We start from the raw sequence: 12,028 nt of genomic DNA on the forward strand, positions 1-12,028 counted from the left end.
ATACTTTCTTCAAAATGGTGAAAAATGTAAAATCGGCCCGCAAATCCGTTTTCGAGCCCTGATCTTTCCAAAAAATTTATATGTTCATTGTTTTAATACGAGGAATTCATATATTAAATTTCAATGAAATCGGTTGATTATTTCTCTTTATATACGCAAAAGTGTATGTTTGGCCCGTAGTAAACGTCTAGTTGCCGATGCCTGATCTTTCCAAAAAATTTACATGCTCATGGTTTTAATACGAGGAATTCATATATTAAATTTCAATGAAATCGGTTGATTATTTCTCTTTATATACACAAAAATGTATATTTGGCCCGTAGTAAACGCCCAGTTGCCGATGCCTGATTTCTTCCAAAACATACGAATTTTTACGGACGGTCGAGCTGAGCTTATATATAAAATTTCAAGTAAATAAGTAAATCGGTTGAATATTTTCTTCAAAATGTTCAAAAACGTAAAACAGGCCCGCTAAAAAGTGCAGTTCCCGAGGCCTGATATATACCAAAAGTTGATCGATCCGTGCCATGGTGGAAACAAACTTACATATAAAATTTCAACAATATCGGTTCAGCCAAACTTGAGATACACGCGTGCACGCACAGACAGGTTGCTAAAAATAGTTTACTTACACTTCCCTACTATGGAGAAGTGCATTCCCACCGAAAACTCGATATGCAAAATTTGTTGCCATCACATAACCTACCTATTGTTTACACAATACGGTCGGTAAAAATGTTTGTTACGCGCAAATTATGTAAAGCATCTAATAAATAAATTTAACCTCATAATTTCTTTTTGTATTATGAACCAAAATATTATGAAGGCAGTACTGTTTGATAAAATATTTGGAATGAAAACTTTTTTACTAAACAATTGCAATTCACTCTCTGTTCATATCATAATTTCTAGAAAAATTATATTTACAGTCCAACATTCTAAAAAAAATATAAAAATAAAAGTCGTTCTTGGTGTGATTATATCACCCGAAGTAATTTTAGTTTAAAACAAAACCGAGACAAATGTTTTCTTTTCAAAATTAAAGTTTTAATAAATTTATGAAAAAATAAACTTAACGCTATTGATTAAATATTAGGTCTGCTTGGTATAAGAAGGTTTTTAAAAACTTTATAAAACTTGCTAAACATTTTCATAAAAGCTTTATAATATGATGACATTTTAATTGTCTTAATGTCTAAAGTTTTTTCAAGTTTTATAAAGTAAAATTTAGTATTTTAAAAACTTTTTAAATCTTAAAGAATATTTCGTGATATAATAATATTCTTTTTTTTTTAAGAATATTTTTGTTTTACTGTAAAAACTGAAATTATTAAAATTTTCAAATACTTTTGTAAAAAACTCGATACAAAAAAGTAAATAATCTTATACAAATTTGTGAGTGTCAACGGATTTATTTTTACAATTTTCTTTTTATTAAGTTTACATTATATAATATTTCAGTTTGACTATTTTAAAACGGAAAACGTAAATAGTAATTAAAACAAAATATTTGTAATTGTTTGAAAAATTGTAATAAAACGATACTGACAAGTTTTAGCTATAGTTTAGCAGAATGAAATATTTTTGATGATAAAGGGGATTATCAGTACAATAATTTTTTGGATAACATATCGTGTATCGATAGAAATAATTGTAGCACTTTGCCCTTCAACAAGTGAAAATATTGCTTTTTAATACAGTCTATTTATACCTATCACACTATTAAAATTATTTTCATTCATATGCGAAACTATTTCTAAGATTGCATATATTTAGGATGAACGATTTATACAGTCTTTTAAATAAAGCAAAAATTAATTTCAAGAGGGCAAAAATTAATTTCATAATACTCGATTGTAAGGGTTAATTGAGTGAGTTATTTAATATAAAAAATAATTATATTTTTTAACGTCATGGAATTTACCGTTAGCTTTTTGCGTTTATAGGAATTCGAAAAAGCTTGCGGTTTCGGAAATATGAGGCATCAAAAATTCAAATTTTACAAATTTCAAGAGGCGATAACTTGAGAGGGGATGGAGATGGCCGTTTGCAAAATTTGAAAAATGCTTATGATTTCACTGCAATAAATAGTAAAAAAATAACAATTTTATGGTTCTGGGGTGTATAACTTCTAGAGGGGGGGATAGGTAAAAATTTTCTTCTACGGAAATAAAATTCTAGTAAAGATATATGTACATATTAAATTTCAGCTTTCTATCGACGGACAGACAGCGTGAAAGTGATACGCACTTTATTTCAAAAAATTTTGAAGTAAAGTTGCTTTAAATAAAAATTTTTGAAATAAAGTTCCTTTGTGCTAAAAAGGGGGTTTATTTTCTGCTTCTGTTTACGTTAATTATTATTAATTTTTTATTCGTAATTTAATTATTTTATACTAACTACAGATATTAGTTTTAGCAATAACTTTTTCACAATTTTTTTTAAAATATTTATTTTATGCAAAATGAAAGGAAAAATTGTTTTGAAACAAAAAAAAATCACTTTTAATTACTTTTAAAAATAAGAATGATAAGAAATGATAAGAAAATTATTTCTTTTAATTTAACGTTTTGGATAAAATATAAAAGCATATATGTATGTTCATCTATATGCTTTTGTATTTTATGTATATGTACTCATACATGACCATATATACGTACATAAAAATTCTTACAGAATTTTTGTAGTTTCTATAGATAGTTCTAACAAAAACTAAAAGATTTTAATTGCTTATGATTTTTCCTATGAATTGTCTGTGTACCAGAACCTTAAGAAAAAAGAATTCTACATTAGAGAAACTTATGTGTATAAATGCATACAACCTTTTTTTGAAAAATAATTATGTATATACATGTACATATGTATGTACATAATGGAAGAGAATTTGATTTTAAGACTTTGCCATATCGTTATATTTAGCTATAAGCTAGAGGCGCATTACATCGCAAAAACAAATATCGTTTCCTTCTAATCTAAAACATTAAATTATTTTATATATGAATATTAAATTATTGAGTTACGTTATATCTAAGACATTATAATATATTTTTAATGTATTTGGTTATATTTACATATAAATTTTAGAACAGAAAATTTGTTAGAATCCATCAAAACTATAAATCGCTAAATCATTAAAAACAAATAAAACAAAATTCAATTTATGAACTTATAATGTATGAGTGAGGATAAATCCATTCACCATACTTTGTAGAATGTCGCAAATGCTATCGAATTCGGCAGCTCAAAAGAATTTGTTTTAAAGAAATTGTCTTTGCAGGACGACTTTTGTATTTGGGCAGGGAAATAAATATATGTATATACTTTGCTTTGAAACAAGGAAAGTTTTTTTTAGTTTATATGAGAATAGGATAGACAAAAGCTCCGGTTAAACGGAAAAGTATAGATAGAAAATTCCATTAGAGAAAAAGTGAGAGATATATTCTAACGCCAGTTTATTAAATTAGCATTGTGAATATAGTTTGTAGTGGTATACAGAAGACAATCTTTGTAATAGAACACAATAGGACTACTTATACATAATACTAATATTTAATTTACGTATATAATATACAATATTTAATTTACGTACCTGAATAATGTAATAAAACACCACGCTTTGGATATGCAAATTTAGTTGTGGTTTTTACGATTACCTGCGATAAAAAGTAAAACTTATTTTAGGATAAAGAGCATTTGATATAATACATATTTTCAATTTTATAAAAGTTTTATTTATTTAAACTTGTTTTAAATAAAAGAGAATTTAAGAGAGTTTTATTTATGAAATTTTAAATTAAAAGAGAAAAACTTATCTATGAAACAAAACTAAAAACAAATTTAGTTCTGTTGGTTAGTACCAACGAATTAGAAATATTGAAGGACGGAGCACCTTGGTTTTTATCGTGCTTGCACTTCCTCAAAAGTTGTATATTGAAAACAAAAATATTTTATTAAATACAAACTAATTTTTCTTAGAAAAAAAATCCGCTCATGGTAAAATAATATCATCCGAAGTGGTTTTAGTGTAAAACAAAACAAAAACAAATGTTCTATTCGCAAAATTAAAAACTTAACAAGTCTACGAGTTATGAATTGCTATAATTATGAAAATATTCATAATTATTATACTAGAAATAGGAGAAACTTAAATATACCTAGAACTAGGACAACGAAAAAACAAAATAGTTTAAAATGTAGTGCAATAAATTTGTTTAACAGTCTTCCTACAAGCATTAAAAAAAGTAAAAAATTGGATATTTTTAAATGTAAGCTGAAACAGCATGTAAAAAATTTTAGAAATTAGAATTGATTTATATATTACTTATTTAGAAAAAATAAAATGGATTGTTAGTTTAAATTATTTATAGTCTTAAAAATGAAAACAAAAAAAAAATGTGAATTATAAATAATTTAATTTCTTATATATAATTTTATATTTTGTAAAGTTATCTGAAATAATTAAGGTCTTTAATTGGAATTGAAATTGAATTAACTAAAACACTATTGAACAAATATTTTATTTACTAAAAAAAAATAATATTAAATGCATATGGTGGAAAACATCCATTTGTTTTTTTTAAATGGGAATAACAATTCGAAACTATGCATCTTTTTCTTTTTCTATGATTTATTATTTTTTTAAGTATATTATTTTTATAAATTTTTAAAAGTAATACTCTTTTTTTAATAGTTTTTATTAAATATTTTATAATTTTTCATTTACAAACTCCACTAATTTTAAAATTTAAATCATGAAACTTTCTTTGATACTTTTTATACAATAAATAAAAATTTTAATTTGGCAATGACTAGATCAAAGAAAGAGACTTACCTAGAGTTTTTGGCTTCACTGATTTCTTTTTTTCTTTTCTTTTCTTTCTTCTGGTTTTGCAAGCGAATGCAAGCGGATTAATCGTTGATTAGATCCATGACCAGCAATGAGTCAACTTTTTAGTTATTTATTTTAAATTAATACTCTTACTGTATGCTATAAATGCAACGAAAAATGTGAACTACAATTTTTACCGACCGTATTGTGTAAACAATAGGTAGGTTATGTGATGGCAAGAAATTTTGCATATCGAGTTTTTGGTGGGAATGCACTTCTCCATAGTAGGGAAGTGTAAGTAAACTATTTTTAGCAACCTGTCTGTGCGTGCACGCGTGTATCTCAAGTTCGGCTGAACCGATATTGTTGAAATTTTATATGTAAGTTTATTTCCACCATGGCACGGATTGATCAACTTTTGGGATATATCAGGCCCCGGGAACTGCACTTTTTAGCGGGCCTGTTTTACATTTTTGAACATTTTGAAGAAAGTATTCAACCGATTTACTTGAAATTTCATATATAAGCTTTGCTCGATCGTCGGCAAAAATTCCTATGTTTTGGAAGAAATCAGGCATCGGCAACTAGACGTTTACTACGGGAAAATATATATTTTTGTGTATAAAAAGAGAAATAATCAACCGATTTCATTGAAATTTAATATATAAATCCCTCGTATTAAAACAATGAGCATATAAATTTTTTGGAAACATCAGGGCTCGAAAACTGATTTGCGGACCGATTTTACATTTTTCACCATATCTACAGAACAAATTGATGAAACTTCATGAAATTTGATATTTGAGTTCTGGGCATTACCAAAACTAACTGGTGGGCATTTCAGGGAATTCGGATAGCACAAAACGAAACTATACTAAGAACCAAATTTACATTTTTCTAGGTATGTTAACTATAAGCTTACATATATCCTTGTAATTGGAAAGAAGTACTTCACAGACATTTTTTTAATATTCTGTAACATTTTCACTCAACTAGACAATACACAATGCGGTCGGTTATGTGCTGACCACATCAGATTTTTTTTATTTTAAGGTGTAGAGCTTTTGATGAAAAAAAATATACTTAAATAAATTTATCTAAGTAGGTTGCCGGATTTTTTTCAAAAAAGTTAAAGTAAAAATAAGTTCAAATTTTATTTTGATTTGAAGTATTTTTACTAATTTTAATAATTTACAAATTTTTTTTCATTTCTTTTTTGAGTAAAAAACAATTTTATGCAGAAATATGATGCTTGACTAAAAAAAAATTAGGATAACTGGAGTGAGCATAATTTGAAATATATATATACTTATTTTTCGTTGAAATCATATATCATATAAGTTACCACGGTGTCAAGTAACATATTCAAGAGGCATCGAATTACATCTTCAGTACAATACTAATTTCTGTTCACATGTAAATTGCTGGCACAGAGTCTGCAATCGGACATGTTTAACCATGAAGAAATTATGAAATTATCGTTCCAATCAAAAGTGCTGACGTAACGTCTACAATTTTGCACGAGGCCGGGAAAGAATTTAATTTTAATTAGTATAAATACTGTTAGATTTTAAAATATCGGATAAGTCTTAATTTGGTGTTAATAACAGTAGCATGAAATAAATTAAACTGTTAATTAGAATCTCGATTAAATTTATAATCTATTTTTTAAGTAATAATTGTAATTGTGTGAAATAAATTTTATTTTTTTTAAAATCGAGTGAACGCAGTTTTATAACTGGCGCCTAAGGTGTTTAATCGCGAAAATTGTGAAAGTTCGAAAAAAGTTAAGAAGCAAATCATGGTTCACCCACTAAAAGTACGAGCATTGTGGAAATCCGAAGGAATATAAAAAAAGGAACTGAAGAAAACCGTGCTAAGATTAAAAAGGAAAAGTGTTGAAGATTGTATTGTAGTAGGACGTTCACAAGTATCAAAGTCTACGTCTAGAAAGGATTCAGCAACTCAAGCGCTACTAAAATTAGTCACCAGGACTCGAGATGAACTACGATTCTTTTCTGTAAGTTGTTTTTCATATGGTATTCAAATAAAAATGAAGGAAATTAACGCATCTCATTAAATAAGTTCCAAAAAATTAGGAACTTCCTTGTTGTAATAATAATTCAAAAACTAAATTCATTGAAGGATAATTATTCAGTTAAAAATTCAAATAAAAAACCAAATTAAAATTTAAAATTCGAATTTCCGAATTTGGATAAAATTTTTAAGAACATTTAATACTGTTTAATAAGTAATAAATCATAAAAATGGAACAAATAATGGAGGAACTCAAGAAACTGACCGGAGCCGTCAACGCTCAAATAGAACAAAGTCAAAGATTTGAAATTCGTTTAACTAAACTAGAAGCTCAGCTTAGCAAGCCATGACAACCGGCAAGAAATGTGGCAGTACCTAAAAACGAGGGCGACCTGAAAGAAATATCAAGGCTACCAGACTGCGTAAGGGACTTACAAACCTTTGACAGTGACGCAGTACAGTACGTGTCATGGGTGCACAGCGTAGAGTCAGTACTACGGTATTATGAAGTGGTCAAGAACAAACCAATAGTTAAGTTTAAGTTTAATTCTTTATTTGGTATATATTAACCATTATTTATAAACATGTTTTTATAATTATATAATTTAATTCTAAAAATTGTTTTTTACATATTGTATTAACTTTCTTTTAAAAATTTTTAAATTAGTCTCTATTTTAGTATCATGAGGTAGATTATTAAATAAATTTAAACCTTCATACATTAACATATTTTTTTTTTTCTCTTTTTTAAAAAAGTTCAATCGAAAATTAAAAAGGTTTCTTAGGAAAATTAAAAAGTTATAATTGTGAATATCACCTGAATACACCAATCTGTTGCATAAATATGTTGGATACAGCTTATATTTCATTTTGAAAACTATTATTAATATATTTACAATTACTTTTTGATAGACTGTCAACCAAATTACCGTCCTCAGCATGTAGTTTATTGACGTGTATTTTCCAACTTCAAGATAATTCTCATGGCCTTACTTTGCAATTTTTGTAGTCTATCGAATTGTTCTTGCGAAAACATGAAAATAACAGACGAACAATACTCAAAATGTGGTTTAATAATTACATTGTATATTTTTATTGCATTTGAAAGTGATAATTTTTTTCTTATTTTTGATAGGAAGTATATTTTTTTGGAAATTGTTTTACATATATAGTTGTTATGGCTCTTAAAACTTAATTTATCGTCTAAAATTATGCCCAGATACTTAAACTCATTTACTATTTCAATTTTACTGCTATCAATCAAAATGTCGACATCATAATTACTGTTGAACACTTAGTTTTACTGTCGGACTTAGTTTTATTGATATTTAATTTAAGTTTATTCATTTTGAACCAACAACATAGATTATTTAAATCGTCGTTAACAATATTAACACACTCCTCAACAGTATCACAACAAACATATAACAAAGCATAATCTGCAAATAATACCAGTTTAGATCGCTGAACTACCTTTGCCATATCATTAACATATATTAAAAACAAGAGACCGCCAAGAACACTGCCTTGTGGTACTCCAATAGAAACACCCAAAGAATCAGAAGTTGAGTTATTAACTTTTGTTTTTTGAGTTCTGTTGCTCAAAAATGACTCAAATATGACTCAAACCATTTAAATTACATGTTACGTATTCCATATTATTTTAATTTTCCCAGTAAGATGTTTTTATTAACGGTTTCAAACGCTCTTTGTAAATCTCACAGCTAATAAATAACCTTATTATCGTGTATTTCCATCTTCCTATTTGTAATTACTAGATTTAACAATGATTTACAACTATGGTTTGCTCTGAACCCTGATTGATTCTCGTATATTATGTTAAACTTCTCCAAATGTTCGACCTGTTGTGCATTTATAGTTTTTTCAATTATTTTTGCTTCTGTAGAAATAGTATTGATTGGGCGAAATTCTTCGAACTTTTTTGTATTTTTCACTTTTTCTACTGCAACCACTATTGTCTCTTTCCAGATGCCTGGAAAAATATCGGTTTCTATCGATTTATTAATTATTATAAGTAAATTTCCTCCAATCAAATCAAAACAATTAAGAAGTAGTTTCATACTTACAAAATTATTATCTTTTTTATTGTTCATGCTCTTTAGCAAAAGTTTAAGATCCTCTAAATTAATTTGCTTAAATTTAAATTCTGAAGTACAACAATCAATCATATTTGTATAAGGTAAATCCTGTATTTTTTTACTAATTTCATTAATACTATTTATAAAATATTCATTGAATTTGGTAGCACATAGTTTATTATCTTTTAACAATTTCATTGTCAAAATTAATAACAGAAATTTTACTTATTTTTTTATTTAAAACATAAGATTTTATATTGGTGCACATTGATTTCTGATCTTGCGAATTTTCAACTTTGTCACGAATAAATTTTTTTTTTGCTTGATTAATTTTGTTTTTATATAAATATCTTAAATTTTTATATTTTCTCCACTCTTGGCTAGTAGCTTGCCTAAACCGCTAAATTGTATTGCTGATTTCCTTGTAATTTGAAATTTTCCAGATAGCTTATATACCAGGTGTAAGTAAACGATTTTATATTTTTGAAAACGCAAAGCTCATTTACTATCTCATAGAGGTTGATACTAAAGTTATTAGCTTCTATATTACAATTTGTATAATAAGTTGTCATAATATTACTCCTAGTAATTTTTGATCTAAATTTAGTTTTATCATATTTTAAAATTTTAATACTTTTTTGCTTAAACTTAAATTGCTTACTTAAATGTATTGCTAATTTGAATATTTTTGCTTTGAAAAATTATTTCTAATGTCTCGTGATCACTTATTTTATCATTAGGCTTAACATCAGTTTTAACTCTCTCATAGCAATCAACAATTACCCAATCAATCAATGTTTTAGAATTTTAAGTAATACGGGTATAATCACCCATAATTTGTTTAAACATATTATCTTCTAATATTTCTCCTATTTTAATTATTGTATTATAATTTTTTTTCCAATTAATGTTAAGATCGCCTAATATTATTGTATCATCATTTATTTCATTTAAATTTTCTATAAATTGATTAAAATAAGTAAAAAACTCATTTTATGTTTTAATACGTTTTATGTGCAACCACCATAATTTTTTTCATAAACAAGTATTGCGCAATACATCATATTTCCAATTTTGTCTAACATAAAAAGCAACACCACCAGTATGTCTAGAATGACTGTTTAAGTTTATTAAATTATAATCATTAACATTAACCAAATTTACATTATCATCATCTTCATCTATTAAATGGGTTTCTGTAAGACAAATAATTTCAGCTCGACTGTTAAGAATTAATTCTTCTAATTCAGCAAAATTGTTAAATAAGCCCTGTATATTTAAATTAAAGTATATCTACTAACAAGTAGTTCGACTCTCCGTTTACATCACACTAATGAATCACTCACCAAATTTGTATACAAAAAATTCCCTTAGTTAAAAGAGTTAAGCAGTATACTTTCTTATTTTCATTTTTATGCACATAAGAATTTTTGGGAGAGGGAAAGAGTACGCAATAGATGTCAACCTGTTTTTTATAATGTATTTTGAAAGGCGACACTTTATTATTTGCTCGTATATAAAGTATAGGGAAAAATATATAAAGAATTTTAAAAGCGACACAATAATTTCTGTAATTCATTCCAGTACAAGGTGGCAAAAAATGTGTATTATATTATAAAAGCGAAGAAGAAAAAAAGTGTTTAAAAAAATTATTATAATTTATATAATATAATTTTTACAAATAATAAAAATAAATTTTGAAAAAACGTACAATCGTAAAAAAAAATTTAAATACTTGTGAAAAAAATATTTTTATAAAAATGGGTAAACAATATTTGAAGTGTTTGGGATGAAAAAAAGCCGACACGAAAATTTCATTTGTTGGCAAAAGATGTGAAGAGGTAAATATGTACTTTTGAAAATATTTTAAATATTTAGTGTTAGGCATTTGTAATTAATAAATAAAATAAATAAATTATCTTTAAATTTTTTATTTTTATTTCAATCTTAATAAATTTAGAACATATTTGCCATGAATAATATATTTCCCGGCAATAATTATATTTCATAAAGTAATCAGTACCTTTTTTATACCCTGCACTTCGTGAAGGGTATATTAACTTTGGTATGGAGTTTGTAACTACTTGGAGGAGTCATCTGCGGTATGGACATATATATATATTCTTGCTCAGCGTAAAATTCTGTGTTGATTTAGACATGTCCGTCCGTCCGTCCGTCCGATCGCACGATAACTCAAAAACGAATAATGCAATCGACACCAAACTTTCACAAGTTGCTTCTTTTGTGCCAAGGACGAACCCTATTGTTATTAGACCAACTCGGACAACGGGTTCGGGTAGCTGCCATACAACTCAAAGAGTTTATTTTAATTATTTCAAAAACTAATAAAGGTATAAATATAAAATTTTGTATATATGTGTCCAATTATATTCTACATATGCTCTAAAAATTTTAATGAGATAGCTGCACCGGTTCGGGTGGCCGCCATACAACTCCAAAAGCTTATTTTAAATATTTGGAAAAATAATAAAGTCAGATTCATGAAACTTGGCAGTTGTGTGTCCAATTATAGGTCAAAGATATTTCTGAAGTTTTGGTGGAATTGCTTGACAGGTTCGAGTAGCTCCCATACAAGTCCAAAAGCTTAGTTTAAATATTTGAAAAAATAAAAAAGTTAGATTCATGAAACTTGGCAGTTGTGTGTCCAATTATAGATCAGATATACTTGCGAAGTTTTAGTGGAATTGCTTGACAGGTTCGGGTACCTGCTATACAACTCCAAAAGCTAATTTTAAATATTTGGAAAAATAATAAAGTCAAATTCATGAAACTTGGCAGTTGTAAATCCAATTATAGGTCAAAGATATTTCTGAAGTTTTGGTGGAATTGCTTGACAGGTTCGAGTAGCTCCCATACATTTCCAAAAGCTTATTTTAAATATTTGGAAAACTAATAAAGTTAGATTCATGAAACTTGGCAGTTGTGTGTCCAATTATAGATCAGATATATTAGCGAAGTTTTGGTGGAATTGCTTGACAGGTTCGAGGAGCTCCCATACAAGTCCAAAAGCTTACTTTAAATATTTGAAAAAATAAAGAAGTTA

General features: G+C 26.9%; 1 protein-coding gene across 1 annotated transcript in view; it reads right to left on the bottom strand.

The window, feature by feature from the left end:
- Nucleotides 1-3,441: 3,441 nt before the first annotated feature.
- Nucleotides 3,442-12,028, bottom strand: part of LOC129616468 (uncharacterized) — a 210,737-nt gene continuing 202,150 nt past the window's right edge. Inside the window, exons 7-8 of the mRNA XM_055532108.1 lie at nt 3,590-3,653; nt 3,442-3,542 (exon numbers count right to left, since the gene is read on the bottom strand). Of these exons, the coding sequence (XP_055388083.1) occupies nt 3,442-3,542; nt 3,590-3,653 (165 nt within the window). The remainder of the gene's footprint in view (nt 3,543-3,589; nt 3,654-12,028) is intronic.

The sequence above is a fragment of the Condylostylus longicornis genome, unplaced genomic scaffold, assembly GCF_029603195.1.
Source record: "Condylostylus longicornis isolate FDR11 unplaced genomic scaffold, ASM2960319v2 ptg000216l, whole genome shotgun sequence".
Taxonomy (NCBI): Eukaryota; Metazoa; Arthropoda; class Insecta; order Diptera; family Dolichopodidae; genus Condylostylus; species Condylostylus longicornis.